At 40.4% G+C, this 16127-nt stretch overlaps 1 protein-coding gene across 1 annotated transcript; it reads left to right on the top strand.

Moving 5' to 3' along the window:
* The first annotated feature begins 16 nt into the window (after nt 1-16).
* LOC109899392 (protein adenylyltransferase SelO) lies at nt 17-15261 on the top strand. Its single transcript, XM_020494600.2, has 19 exons — nt 17-533; nt 647-765; nt 918-1046; nt 1176-1240; nt 1360-1416; nt 1722-1820; nt 4817-4884; nt 5443-5530; nt 5771-5840; nt 9718-9790; nt 10055-10138; nt 10705-10834; nt 11026-11070; nt 11188-11269; nt 11429-11521; nt 11730-11809; nt 14083-14126; nt 14332-14411; nt 14572-15261. Exons 1-19 carry the CDS (start codon nt 311-313, stop codon nt 14692-14694), a joined length of 1752 nt encoding a protein of 583 aa, XP_020350189.1. The 5' UTR covers nt 17-310; the 3' UTR covers nt 14695-15261.
* The last annotated feature ends 866 nt before the right edge of the window (nt 15262-16127 follow it).

Here is a 16127-nt window from a genome sequence, read left to right as displayed (position 1 = left end):
GTTGGTTGACGTCATGACGTTTTAGAAATCAGGAAGTATTCGACAGCAACAAACAATCCATGTTTTGTTGTCTTGTAACCTGCTTTAGTAGAGAGTATGCCACTGTCTCACTGTAAAGTTAATGTCTTATGTGATAGTGATGGTCAGGTGCCGCAAAAAGAGGAATGCACGAGATAGTTGAGAAACTTGATAGTCTCTTATGACATATGGATCATGCAGTGTGGATCTCATCAGAGAGTTAACTAATGGTGACATTGTAGCCAGCAATCAGCTGTCAGTTTTGCTAGCTAGGTAATTTTGAGTTGCAATAATGGTTATTTACAGTGCCTCAAGCTATGTTCTTTTAGGTTTGGCAAACCTAATCATCATGTCTGCATGTATGGACTATTGTGATACTATTGAAAGCTGTCACGGTCCTGCTGACACTATGTCAGACAGACAACACTACATTCATGCTTTCAACTTCAACAAGAGTGTGGAGAAACAATTGCACGATTTGGACCACTTCCAACTGTCGTGTAAAAAGCTATTAGGTAAATCCCTCAGAATTGCATTCTTTGTCAAACAAATGCCCAGTAAAGTTTTGACAGTTATTTGCATGATCAAACAAGTATTTGTAAATAACTTTGTTTGACTTTTCTTGCAGAAGCCTTCCCCCTTGACCAAGTGGATGGCATCTTTGTTCGCTCTGTGAAGAACTGCATTTTTTCAGAGTCTGACCCAACCCCACTCAAAGGTCCTCTGAGACTTGCGGCTGTTTCAAAGGTCATTTTGCAAATTACTTCCAGGGACTAGATATTGTCAAGAAATGTGGTTTACAATGGATGTGAATTAACCTAGAATAAGTGTTATAACACTGTCATAACAGCTCAATAGAAGGAGCTACTACATATTCTAATGTAGCTTTGTTTTTCCAGGAGGTCATTGAGGGAATGTTGGGTCTAGATGTTGCAGTGTCCCAGTCAGAGGATTTCCTACAGTACTTCAGTGGTGGTAAACTTTTTCCTGGATCCAGCCCTCTGACACACAGATATGGGGGTCACCAGGTACTGTACCATCTCTATATCACTTTTTTTTCTGTATCAATTGCTTAGTCCCTCCTAATACCACATTGAACTTTGAAGAACCTACTCGTTTATGACTAAATACTAGTGACGTTTTCTTTACTCTTTTAGTTTGGCTACTGGGCAGGTCAGTTAGGAGATGGCCGAGCACATCTCCTTGGTGAATATACTAGCAGGTCAGTAGAACTGGGAATGGATACATGACCACGCAGAAGGTTGAGGTTGTAATGACAGTATTTCAACCTGCTTTGCCAGCAGGGTACACATGAGTCATCTTGTATGTGTTCTTTCACAGAAAGGGTAAAAGATGGGAACTCCAGCTCAAAGGCTCAGGAAAGACTCCATATTCAAGGTCAAATCTACACTTTTATATTTTTATAGACCATAACCAACAGGTGTAAAATTTCTAGCCTGACCTAACAGTGAGGCCCCTAGACCCTACGTCCTATGCACTTGTGGAGATATGAGAGGATTTTACAAGTTTAAGCAATTTGGTAATAGTTCCAGCTTGCTCTCTGATAGGCTAGGAGGAAGTTTTACCGTATTGCTTAGGCCCAACAAATCCTCTCAGATCTCCACAAGTGCGTAGGGTCTAGGGGTTGATTTGGGATTGGGCCCAAGAAAATCTTCTGAGAAAGGTTGTCTGTTGTACTACAGGTCAGGAGATGGCCGAGCTGTGGTCCGCTCCTCAGTCAGAGAGTTCCTGTGCAGCGAGGCCATGCACTTTCTGGGTGTTCCTACTAGCAGAGCTGCCAGGTAACCAGGCCAATGAGCTGCTTTGACTGCTGTCTGTCAAACACTACCCTACCATACAATTGTTTGATACAAGACAGCACTCTGATATACAACTCAAACAGAGTTTTAGCCATAGAGATAGATAAAACTCATCTTTACATCTGTGCCATTATACCATCTGTGACAGCATGGGCAGCGCCATTGACGCTACAACCCATAGGAATCCCCACCCAGTTGTCAACTTTAAAACGGTGGATGATGGCAATGTCCAATATCAATGGCAATGTCCATGCTAAAACGGATTATATCCTTGATGAGTACCTATCTCTATGGTTTTAGCTCCCTTTCTCTCGCAAAATAAATCTCACTCCATCCAAAAATCTCAGAAGATAAAAACACAAGACTCCAAAATGACCCCTTCATTGTTCACAATTCAAAGCAGATTTCATTGTTTTAGATTGCTGCCTATTCTCAACAATGTAGTCTATGATCTTCTCAGAAAAAAGCAACTTTTAATATGAACTTGAATCAGAGTCTAGGGCTAATCCATTGGATAAACAGTGAGAGGCGAGTGCAGATGGCCTAGATTGCTAACATCAACACACAGAACAGACAGGTAGATACAACAGTAGGGTTGAGTTCAGAGGAAGCTGGTGGGAGGAGCTATAGGAGGATGGGCTCATTGTAATGGCTGGAATGGAATCAATGGAATGGAGTGAAACATTGTGTTTGGTACCATTTCCATGTGTTTGGTACCATTCCATTGGTTCCATTCCAGCCGTTACAATGAACCTGTCCTCCTATATCTCCTCCCACCAGCCTCCTCTGGCTGAGTTCCTGTCCGACTATATGCGCAGGCGTTGCATTGCATCAACCAATTGTTAACTGCCACGTCATTGACTGTGCAATCGGGCAGCAGGTGGCTATATCATATGATGTGGTTAGCTGATATGTTAAATACCTATCCAAGCGTTATAAGGTCTGGCATGCGTCAGCAATGTAGTCGGGCAGGAACTCAAACTAGGTCTACTCAAGGACCTTTAATGTTATCATTCAGATCACTTCTTCTGTTCCAGCCATCAGCTGTTTCAACATGGTTGAGATCAAATCAAATGTTATTGGTCACATATACATGTTTAGCAGATGTTATTGCGGATGTAACGAAATGCTTGTGTTTCTAGCTCCAGCAGTGAGGTTATATCTAACAAGTAATATCTAACAATTTCACAACAATACACACACATCTGAAGTAAAGGAATGTAATTAAGAATATATAAATATTTGGACGAGCAACATTGGAGCGGCATAGACTAAGATACAGTAGAATAGAATACAGTATAGACATGATATGAGTAATACAAAATATGTCAACATTGTTAAAGTGACTAGTGTTCCATTATACATGTGAGACTGGACATGTTGACAGTTGTTCAATTGGGTATCATCCTTTTGGTGACAGCTAGGGGTCAAGCATGTTTTGGGTTAAGCTTTGAGTGTGGGATCAATGTAAACTTGGAAGAGGAGGTATGTAGTGTCGTGTCTTTGGCTATGCCGGAATAAGTGATATGACATGCTATTCTATAAAATAATTTCTCCGTAATTAATATCACCTGATTGAGCTAATCATGTAAATGTAATTAACTAGAGAGTCGGTCACCACAAAATAATATTTATAGAGCTGTTATCTTCCGAATAAACTCTTAAAGACCTAGTAATATTTTACATCAATAGCAGTCAATATCAATCGTCGTCTTAATTCAGTCTCATCTGAAAGTTGTAAATTCTTGGTTATCTGCACAAACCCTGGCTAACAATTTGAATCAGCAATACAAAATTGGGTTTAATTATTTATTTACTAAATACCTAACTAATCACACAGAATTACACATACACATAATTAAATCATAACTTGATTACAAATTACATCATAAAGGAAAACGTCCCTAGTGGGCGGAACAGATAAGACAGCTTGTTACACAAAGGAAAAGGGCTGGGTTTGAGTGAAAGAGCGGGAAGACTGAGGGACACAGGGCGAAGCTGTGCTATCGTTAATATAGTATTTGATGCATTATAAATTACTGCCCATTTGGAAAAGGAAAATGCAATAAATATTTACTCTGAGCTGCGCTTCGGTAGGTTGATGGTAGATGGAAGGCGGTGTTGCCAAATAGAGTCCTTTGAAGAATGTCTCTGGTTGTCAATTGTAGTAACGTCATTGGGTGATAGACGGGATACTCTGTCTGTTCCTTCCTAACCCTCGTTGCATCTGCTGTTGCTAACTCAACGGCTAGGAGGTATCACTTCTGTAGTGAATAAGAGTTCAACTTTCATACCATTCACAACCAAAGCTCACGCTGATGTTGGCTTCGTTCTGTAGTTATTATCTGAACCATTCTGACATAGGACCTTCGTCCAAAAACTTCGGAACGGGAGGTTATATTGTCGTCAAGGGTTTATATAGGAAGGGAGAGGAGGGCGTGTTTGAAAATGTTTATAGCCCATGTCCCTTCACAGGGGCGGGCCACTGATTGAGCAGAGCCCTGTCTTATGAAAACCCAATTCTCACATTTTAGAAGCTAAAATCACATTTCATCCCACCACGAATAATTTAATATTCGAACATTTAAATTGAACAACAATTCCATGTGAATCCGATAAGTCTCATGTGTAGACTTTTCACTGTAGAGTTTATGTCATCTTATCATTGATGAGAATGTCTCAGATGACAACCGAACTGACATCATTTTCATGAAGTACCACCGCATATGTTCAATTGTTCAGATTACCAGAATATAGTTCATTTCCCCCCACCTTCTGATGTTCCCAGAATCTCTATGTTAACCAAGGTTTTTGCAAATGTAACATCAGTAGGGTAGAGAGAGGAAAAAGGGGGGAAGAGGTATTTATGACTGTCATAAACCTACCCCCAGGCCAACGTCATGACTGTAGTGTTGGTTGCTATGCAGACATTTTTCAGTTTATTCTTTGTTGTAAAATGTGTTGCTTTTATCTCCAAGCCTTATTGTAAGTGAAGAGGCAGTGTGGAGGGACCAGTTCTACAATGGGAAAGTAAAGAAGGAGAGAGGTAAGGGCGTGACAAGATCAGCTGTGTCCTTACTCTCTATCTTAAGGGCAACCTCCCCTTTTGCTACTCAATGTGCAGACTCATGCACACATTGACGTAATTGTACTGTCCTCATAGATTTTTATAGGTTAAATATGTTATTTGGAAGTTGTGAAGCATGTAAATAATGTGTAACCTAAAAGTATTAAATATTTGTATTTAAAAAAATATATATATATACAGTATGTTATTTGGCACTGTTGACTGGTTTGACCCAGGGATTTTGACCCGGCTGGACACAGGGATTTTTACATTTTTAGTTATGATACTTCATATGGCAAAAGCGTGTGCACTAACACTCCCACTTGTCTTTTCTTACTAGCAAGGACTTTACTGATAGCATCTTTATTGCGGAAAAATGTGCTTACTGTGACGTGAGATATGTGGTTGATTAACCTAGCTATCTTAAGATGAATGCGCCAACTGAAAGTCGCACTGGATAAGAGCGTCTGCTAAATGACTCAAATGTAAATGTATATTTTCCCTTCCTGCCGTAATCTTTGGATGCTCTCTCCCCAGGAGCGGTTGTCCTGCGGCTGGCCACGTCATGGTTCCGGATCGGATCATTGGAGGTTCTGGCTAAAGCTGAAGAACTTGACCTTTTAAGGTTAGCATACACAGATCTTCTTTTTTGTGAACAACTATTTATTTGACTTATTTCTTTCCTCGTGAAGGGCTCAGATCATAGACATGTGTGTATACATAATAACATTCAAAATAATACAGAAACAAAGAATTGACATACTGTATCAGAATACACATATTATAAATGGATCACCGTGAAATTGACAGCTGGAGTGTATAGGGAATCTTTCTAACTCTGGACATGAAATGTTTTCATTTTCAGGAAACTGTTGGACTTTGTGATACAGGAGCATTTTCCTTCCATTGATTCAAATGATCCAGACAAGTATTTGGTGAGTGATGAGAAGTCTATTTTCAATGTTTGTGTTTTTTCTACATTTTCAATAGGCCTATTTTATAATCATGGGGGAAAAACTAAACCTCATTATTAGTTACACTAATGCTCTGCTGAAAAGACCTGTAAAAACAACAGCATACAGTGCCTTCGGGAAAGTATTCAGACCCCTTGACTTTTTCCACATTTTGTTACGTTACAGCCTTATTCTAAAAGTTATGAAATAGTTTTTTCCCCTCATCAATCTACACACTACCCCATAATGTCAAAGCAAAAACATATATATATATTTTTTTGAACCCCCCCCCCCCCCCCCCCCCCCCCCCCCCAAAAAAATGGATATTACATTTACATAAGTATTCAGACCCTTTACTTAGTACTTTGTTGAAGCACCTTTGGCAGTGATTACAGCATCGAGTCTTCTTGGGTATGACGCTACAAGCTTGGCACACCTGTATTTGGGGAGTTTCTCCCATTCTTCTCTGCAGATCCTCTCAAGCTCTGTCAGGTTGGATGGGGAGCGTCTCTGCACAGCTATTTTCAGGTCTCTCCAGAGATGTTCAATCGGGTTCAGGTCCGGGCTCTGGCAAGGCCACTCAAAGACATTCAGACACTTCTCCCGAAGCCACTCCTGCGTTGTCTTGGTTGTGTGCTTAGGGTCGTTGTCCTGTTGGCAGGTAAACCTTCGTCCCAGTCTGAGGTCCTGAGTGCTCTGGAGCAGATTTTCATTAAGGATCTCTCTGTACTTTACTCCGTTCATCTTTCCCTCGAACCTGACTAGTCTCCCAGTCCCTGCCGCTGAAAAACATCCCCACAGCATGATGCTGCCACCACCATGCTAGGGATGGTGCCAGGTTTCCTCCAGATGTGACGCTTGGCATTCAGGCCGAAGTTTTCAATCTTGGTTTCATCAGACCAGAGAATCTTGTTTCTCATGGTCTGAGAGTCTGTAGGTGCCCTTTGGCAAACTCCAAGGAGTGGCTTCCGTCTGGCCACTCTACCACCTTGATTGCTCAGTTTGGCTGGGCAGCCAACTCTATGAAGTCTTGATGGTTCCAAACGTCTTCCATTTCAGAATGATGGAGGCTACTATGTTCTTGGGGATTCTCAATCCTGCAGAAATGTTTTGGTACCCTTCCCTAGATATCTGCCTCCACACTAGTGGTGTGAAGTACAAAAGTAAAATTACTTTAAAGTACTACTTAAGTATTTTTGGGAGTATCTGTACTTTACTTTGCTATTTATCTTTTTGACAAATTTTACTTTACTACATTCTTAAAGAAAATAATGTACTTTTAACTCCATCCATTTTCCCTGGCACCCAAAAGTACTCGTTACATTTTGAATGCTTAGCAGGAAAAGAAAATGGTCCAATTCACAAACTTATCAAGCGAACATCCCTGGTCATCCCTACTGCCGCTGATCTGGTGGACTCACTAAACACAAATGCTTTGTTTGTCTGAGTGATGGAGTGTGCCCCTGGCCATACATAAATAAATAAAAAACAAGAATCGTGCCATATGGTTATCTTAATATAAGGAATTTGAAATGATACTTGATACTTAAGTATGTTTTAGCAATTACATTTACTTTTGATACTTAAGTATATTTAAAACCAAATGCTTTCAGACTTACTCAAGTAGTATTTTTGAGTAATTTTCTATGAAGGTATCTTTACTTTTACTCAAGTATGACAATTGGGTACTTCTTCCACCACTGCTTGACACAATCCTGTCTCAGAGTTCTACGGACAATTCCTTCGACCTCATGGATTGGTTTTTGCTCTGACATGCACTGTCAACTGTGGGACCTTATATAGACAGTTGTGTGCCTTTCCAAATCATGTCCAGTCAATTGAAATTACCACAGGTGGACTCCAATCAAGTTGTAGAAACATCTCAAGGATGATCAATGGAAACAGGATGCACCTGAGCTCAATTTCGAGTCTCATAGCAAAGGGTCTGAATACTTATGTAAATAAGGTATTTCTGTTTTCGCTTTGTCCTTATGGGGTATTGTGTGTATATTGCTGAGGCAAATGTTTTATACATTTGTAATACATTTTAGAATAAGGCTGTAACGTAACAAAATGTGGAAAAAGTCAAGGGGTCTAAATACTTTTCCGAAAGCATTGTAGCTCACTCTAGGACTGATGTGACTCTATCACGCTGGGCATTGGAAATGAATGACCTGAATACTCAAAAAATAAAGTGCCTCTAATTATTTCTGAACCTCTCTTCATCATCTTGGCCTACAATGGTCTAATTTGCCTTTGAGCTTTGTTAATAATTGACATTTAGGCTTAGATACAGTGGGGCAAAAAAGTATTTAGTCAGCCACCAATTGTGCAAGTTCTCCCACTTAAAAAGATGAGAGAGGCCTGTAATTTACATCATAGGTACACTTCAACTATGACAGACAAAATGAGAAAATAAATCCAGGATTTGTAGGATTTTTAATGAATTTATTTGCAAATTATGGTGGAAAATAAGTATTTGGTCACCTACAAACAAGCAAGATTTCTGGCTCTCACAGACCTTTAAGAGGCTCCTCTGTCCTCCACTCGTTACCTGTATTAATCACCTGTTTGAACTTGTTATCAGTATAAAAGACACCTGTCCACAACCTCAAACAGTCACACTCCAAACTCCACTATGGCCAAGACCAAAGAGCTGTCAAAGGACACCAGAAACAAAATTGTAGACCTGCACCAGGCTGGGAAGACTGAATCTGCAATAGGTAAGCAGCTTGGTTTGAAGAAATCAACTGTGGGAGCAATTATTAGGAAATGGAAGACATACAAGACCACTGATAATCTCCCTCGATCTGGGGCTCCATGCAAGATCTCACCCCGTGGGGTCAAAATGATCACAAGAACGGTGAGCAAAAATCCCAGAACCACACGGGGGGACCTAGTGAATGACCTGCAGAGAGCTGGGACCAAAGTAACAAAGCCTACCATCAGTAACACACTACGCCGCCAGGGACTCAAATCCTGCAGTGCCAGACGTGTCCCCCTGCTTAAGCCAGTACATGTCCAGGCCCGTCTGAAGTTTGCTAGAGAGCATTTGGATGATCCAGAAGAAGATTGGGAGAATGTCATATGGTCAGATGAAAACAAAATATAACTTTTTGGTAAAAACTCAACTCGTCGTGTTTGGAGGACAAAGAATGCTGAGTTGCATCCAAAGAACACCATACCTACTGTGAAGCATGGGGGTGGAAACATCATGCTTTGGGGCTGTTTCTGCAAAGGGACCAGGACGACTGACCTGTGTAAAGGAAAGAATGAATGGGGCCATGTATCGTGAGATTTTGAGTGAAAACCTCCTTCCATCAGCAAGGGCATTGAAGATGAAACGTGGCTGGGTCTTTCAGCATGACAATGATCCCAAACACACCGACCGGGCAACGAAGAAGTGGCTGCATAAGAAGCATTTCAAGGTCCTGGAGTGGCCTAGCCAAAACATTTTGAAGACGTTTGACCTCTGTCATTGCCAACTAAGGGTATATAACAAAGTATTGAGATAAACTTTTGTTATTGACCAATACTTATTTTCCACCATAATTTGCAAATAAATTCATTAAAAATCCTACAATGTGATTTTCTGGATTTTTTTTCTCATTTTGTCTGTCATACTTGAAGTGTACCTATGATGAAAATTACAGGCCTCTCTCATCATTTTAAGTGTGAGAACTTGCACAATTGGTGGCTGACTAAATACTTTTTTGCCCCACTGTACACTACTTAACTACTACTTACCGGATCAATGATCTAAGTATATAATGCTCAAACATTAAATATTTTATACTGAACATGTGTTTTCAATCTGTATATTTTTGTGCATGCTGATTTTTGTTGTGTGTGGCCTCAGATATTTTACTCCAGGGTTGTGAATGAGACCGCTCACCTCATTGCCCAGTGGATGTCTATTGGCTTTGCACATGGTGAGTGGTACTTCTTATGACAAATTACTGCACTTCAGAAAAATAATGCACTTGAATCCAATCAAATTTGATATTGGCGTTATCGGTCACAATTACGATATTAGGAGCAGTTTATAAGTCCAAATACACTCTTCTTAGTGATTTATGAGAAATACGAATCTGTGAAATGGCACTATTCTAACATGCAGTATGCACATAATTCCATTCTGTCATACTGTACGGTGGTTAACTTTGTGTTTATATAGTATTTCATTACCCTAACAGGAGTATGCAACACTGATAACTTCAGCCTACTGTCTATCACCATTGACTACGGACCGTTTGGCTTTATGGAAGCCTACAACCCAAGTATGTACATTCATGCATATACTGCCCTTTCAGGACATATTGATATCTAATGTTATTCATATTGGCCCACTGTTTCTGTCATTTTGTACCTACAGGTTTCTATTTCTTTTTCATATGTTGAACAGAATGCCTGTTGGTAGCCGATTTGTTTTTACAGTAGCGAAGAAGTGAAGAGAAACCTTCATGTAACTTGCGTTAGCGCAACGACTGGACATCTATGGTAACTGCTAGCGTGTTTGTAGATATCATAGACTTCCAGTCATTGCGCTAACACTAGTTAGCATTGGCTCGCGAAACTACCTCTAACTTCATTCATACTGAATGCAGAGACATAAAAATGGTATCCATGAGTTTATCTGGCTCTGGGGAGGTGAATATGAATCCCGAAGTATCCCTTTAATGTTTAGGTATCACATATCATGTATGCTTTAATCAAATAAGTGCTAAGAGTAGTGTGCAGGTTTCTTTTTTCTTTGAAGAGGTCGTAATCTTACCACACACCTGCAATGAGAAGTGCTTTTTGGAATTTGAATCACTATGTTGAAGTAGGAAACTGATATTTTCAGATTTTGTCCCCAACACATCTGATGAGGAGGGGAGGTATAGTATCGGAGCTCAGGCCAATGTTGGTCTGTTCAACCTGGAGAAACTCCTAGAAGCCCTAACTCCAGTGCTGACCATAGAACAGAGGCAAGGGTAAGCATGGGAAGGGTTATATGAACTGTTCTGACAAGTATAACCCCAACTTATTTTTAACCAATTCTGAAATGTGATATCGGTTTACACGTCAGAAAAGTACATCATTACTTTCCCATGACATTTGTTTGTCAAAGGATGTTGGGGAGTGTACACTGTGACAGTACATTGTTTTTATTTTTATTTTTAAGGGCTGGGCTAGTACTGAAAAGGTACCCACATATATACCAGATGAGGTAATTTATCTCCCCCTCTCTCTCTCTCTCTAAATTTCTCTGGGTTGTGTGTGCATTTGAATATGTCTGTAAGTTCCCTTGTTCCTCCAAATATTATGATCAACTTTATCATTCCAGGTTTCACAAACTGTTCAAGGCAAAGTTAGATTTACTTGGCGAGGAGGAGGAGGATGAATATCTCATTGCATTTCTGCTTAAGGCAAGTGGTTCATTGCTCTAAGATTCCGTGTGTGTGTGTCCATCTCTGACCCTGTGAGTAACCCTTTGACGTGATGTTGGTATATTGTCCCTGTCCAGTGCATTTTATTGGCTGTCTTTCTCTCTCTCCTGTGTCTCTGATTGGCTTCATCCTCCTCAGCTGATGGAGGAGACAGGTGCAGACTTCACCATGACCTTCAGACAGCTGAGTGAAGCCTCAATGCAGCAGCTTCACAACATGTCCAACTTACAGGTCATACATATTGCTTATTAACCCTCTACAAACAATCACAAGAGAATGTACTACTGACTAACAACTACATTATAGGGGTAATCTGCAATTGCTACATCCATTGTTTGACTTTTTAAAAGAGTTATATATAGATTCCTGAAGATGCATTTTTCAAATTGTAGATTGCCCCTTAAAGAACTAAAGTCCTCTCCTCTTTCATCCCTGTTAGGTGATGTGGGCTCTGCAGAACCTGGCTTCGCATAAGATGTACCCCGAGTGGGTCAGCATGTATCTGCATAGATTAAAAAGGTACAGTGCCTTGCGAAAGTATTCGGCCCCCTTGAACTTTGCGAACTTTTGCCACATTTCAGGCTTCAAACATAAAGATATAAAACTGTATTTTTTTGTGAAGAATCAACAACAAGTGGGACACAATCATGAAGTGGAATGACATTTATTGGATATTTCAAACTTTTTTAACAAATCAAAAACTGAAAAATTGGGCGTGCAAAATTATTCAGCCCCTTTACTTTCAGTGCAGCAAACTCTCTCCAGAAGTTCAGTGAGGATCTCTGAATGATCCAATGTTGACCTAAATGACTAATGATGATAAATACAATCCACCTGTGTGTAATCAAGTCTCCGTATAAATGCACCTGCACTGTGATAGTCTCAGAGGTCTGTTAAAAGCGCAGAGAGCATCATGAAGAACAAGGAACACACCAGGCAGGTCCGAGATACTGTTGTGAAGACGTTTAAAGCCGGATTTGGATACAAAATGATTTCCCAAGCTTTAAACATCCCAAGGAGCACTGTGCAAGTGATAATATTGAAATGGAAGGAGTATCAGACCACTGCAAATCTACCAAGACCTGGCCGTCCCTCTAAACTTTCAGCTCATACAAGGAAAAGACTGATCAGAGATGCAGCCAAGAGGCCCATGATCACTTTGGATGAACTGCAGAGATCTACAGCTGAGGTGGGAGACTCTGTCCATAGGACAACAATCAGTCGTATATTGCAGAAATCTGGCCTTTATGGAAGAGTGGCAAGAAGAAAGCCATTTCTTAAAGATATCCATAAAAAGTGTCGTTTAAAGTTTGCCACAAGCCACCTGGGAGACACACCAAACATGTGGAAGAAGGTGCTCTGGTCAGATGAAACCAAAATTGAACTTTTTGGCAACAATGCAAAACGTTATGTTTGGCGTAAAAGCAACACAGCCCATCACCCTGAACACACCATCCCCACTGTCAAACATGGTGGTGGCAGCATCATGGTTTGGGCCTGCTTTTCTTCAGCAGGGACAGGGAAGATGGTTAAAATTGATGGGAAGATGGATGGAGCCAAATACAGGACCATTCTGGAAGAAAACCTGATGGAGTCTGCAAAAGACCTGAGACTGGGACGGAGATTTGTCTTCCAACACGACAATGATCCAAAACATAAAGCAAAATCTACAATGGAATGGTTCAAAAATAAACATATCCAGGTGTTAGAATGGCCAAGTCAAAGTCCAGACCTGAATCCAATCGAGAATCTGTGGAAAGAACTGAAAACTGCTGTTCACAAATGCTCTCCATCCAACCTCACTGAGCTCGAGCTGTTTTGCAAGGAGGAATGGGAAAACATTTCAGTCTCTCGATGTGCAAAACTGATAGAGACATACCCCAAGCGACTTACAGCTGTAATCGCAGCAAAAGGTGGCGCTACAAAGTATTAACTTAAGGGGGCTGAATAATTTTGCACGCCCAATTTTTCAGTTTTTGATTTGTTAAAAAAGTTTGAAATATCCAATAAATGTCGTTCCACTTCATGATTGTGTCCCACTTGTTGTTGATTCTTCACAAAAAAATACAGTTTTATATCTTTATGTTTGAAGCCTGAAATGTGGCAAAAGGTCGCAAAGTTCAAGGGGGCCGAATACTTTCGCAAGGCACTGTATGTACAATAGGAATGCACTGTTATCATACATTTGGTTAATATGCTTTTTATGACCTCAGTTTCTCCCAAATATTCTGATGACTCATTACTCAACTGTGTCCCATATTTGGGGGACTTTGAGCAGTTCTGCAACGCTTCCAACTGACATTTCGGTTTACAAAACGCTCTGTGAACGTCGTTGGGTCCCATGTTTTAAAATAGTGCCGATATTGTACCGTCACTAAGTATGATCATATTTATTTTAGTTGTGAAATATTCTAGTAAGTGGTTTGATTGTTACTATATTTTGAAAGCATTTGTCATTTCTAGCCCCATTGCCCAACTTTCGTTGAATTGGAAGAATTTTTATGATTTTTCATATTATTGATGCAATGTCATTGAGCTTGTGTCCTCTAAAGTGGGTACACCTCAGCAATGTATAACTTTTTAGCAGAAAGGAGAGATCCAGACCCTTCTAAAACTATGCAATATTACCAGTTATTGTTTATGGCCATTCAGGAAAAGTAATTACGTTTGGGTATGTCTCTTTAGGGCAAACGTTTTATTTCTGCCTATCATTTAACTGGCTCGATTAACATTAGTCTCACAGATTCATGGCATAATGTCAGATGATTGATTCTTTGTTTTTAATGGCTCAGGCAGGGAGGTGATTCTGTTGAGGATCGTCAACACAGGATGAAAAGTAAGCAGTCACCACGGGAACGCTGACAGATTGACCCGATAAGCACGCTCCAGTCCTCTGACTGATTATGCAGTCCTCTCCTACTGAATAAGGGCAAGGAAGAAAGGGGACCTTTGCAAATAATCTTGTTTGTTATTGAGTTATTTTTGTTGCTTGGTAGAACGAAATAAACCATTTACATCTGAGATGATCAAACTTTCCACAGGGATCAATCCCAGATACGTGCTGCGAAACTGGATGGCAGAGTCTGCAATACGGAAGGCTGAGGGGAATGATTTCTCAGAGGTAAATTGTTTGAACTACATTGAAATACAGGTTGTATTGTATGTAGGATGCAAACAGGCAAAACATTAGTGCCACTATTTTGCACTGGACTAAAACAGTACCTGCCACATTTAAAACAACCATAAGATTATCTTTACTTACTATGTACTCTGATCAATAGGTGGAGCTGCTGCAGCAGATACTGGCACAACCCTACCTCACACAGGACGCAGCAGAGGAGGCTGGTTATGCAGCACAACCCCCATGGTGGGCCCAGGGGTTAAATGTCAGCTGTTCATCATGAGGGATGCCTCTGCCCCAATGACAGGACATATATTTGCAGTGTATTCAGAATGTGTTCAGTGCAAAACATTTATCTTGAACACGTCATTCAGGATAACGAGTATCTGCATTGTTTAGCAACGGATGTTTGACTTTTCACAATTATCTTTCTAGCTATCGTGGTGGAACTATACATTTAGTTCAGTGCACAAAAAAAAAAACATTCATGCAACTGTTGGATGACCAGAACCCTGATTGCTGACCTCATGTGATTCAAGATAAAGGAAAGGGCACAGATGCAATTTTGCAAACACTCATAAAATGTAATGACATTTCATTCATAATACAGTCATGCTGAGCAACATTACCCTTTCATTTTTTATAAAACAGTCTTGCTCCCCTCCAAGGTGCATTTAAACAGTAATACTCTAGCCTTGAGGAAATGCTTCCACTTTTCAACCTCATTCATCCATCACCATACCAGTCTGTCTATATGTATGAAAACTGCATGTGTCTACATTCTGTGGTTAAACAGATATGGGTCCATTTAAATAAAAAAAAACCTATGACAGATTAGAGTGAATCTTAAGCATTTGATAGTGTAAAACTTATTTCCCTTTGCTATTTTCAAAATACACCCCGCCCCCCTAGGGAATAGGGTGCCATGTGGGACTTAGCCCTTTACCAGCAAATGTTATTGAACACAAGGTGTATAGGTACTTTGTAGAAAGTACAAATAAAAAGAGGGCAGAAGCTCCCGCTCACAGTCCTCCCAAGTATACACATCGGAATGTGAGTAATTTATTGCTCAGAATATACTAAATACTGTGTAAAGTGTTTAAATCACTGAGCCATAATTTGGTAGAGGGAACTTCCTTTTTCCCAAAATGAGACACACTTGTTGGGGCTTGATTAGGGTTTGAGACTCCCAGGATGATCAGAGGCAGGTCTGGGTCAATTGAAGTCTCCAGAAATTCAGAGGATCCAAAAAATTCCAGACCAATAACCATGCAGGTTAGAGAATAGGACAAAGCAGTGGAGTAATGTACCGTCCACAGCATGACATATCACATAGGGGAGGTATCAGGAAATAGCCTATGCAGCTTAGTTTTGGAATAATGTAATCTGTAAGATCTTGAAATGTATCAGACAAGATCTCAAGGTACTTGAGCAGGTATGGCCATCCTCCCAGTCTGCAACAGAAATGACAGTGGCTAGTTCTTCCTCCCATTTTGCCTTACTGGCATCTGTTTAGGGTGTGATTATTATTTGACCATGTTGGTCATTTGAACATCTTGGCCATGTTCTGTTAAAATCTCCACCCGGCACAGCCAGAAGAGAACTGGCCACCCCTCATAGCCTGGTTCCTCTCCAGGTTTCTTCCTAGGTTTTGGCCTTTCTGGGGAGTTTTTCCTAGCCACTGTGCTTCTACACCTGCATTGCTTGCTGTTTGGG

This window comes from Oncorhynchus kisutch, linkage group LG11, assembly GCF_002021735.2.
Source record: "Oncorhynchus kisutch isolate 150728-3 linkage group LG11, Okis_V2, whole genome shotgun sequence".
In the NCBI taxonomy this organism is placed as follows: Eukaryota; Metazoa; Chordata; class Actinopteri; order Salmoniformes; family Salmonidae; genus Oncorhynchus; species Oncorhynchus kisutch.
The sequence above is the reverse complement of the archived record's forward strand: the minus strand, read 5'-3'. Positions and strand labels throughout refer to the sequence as shown.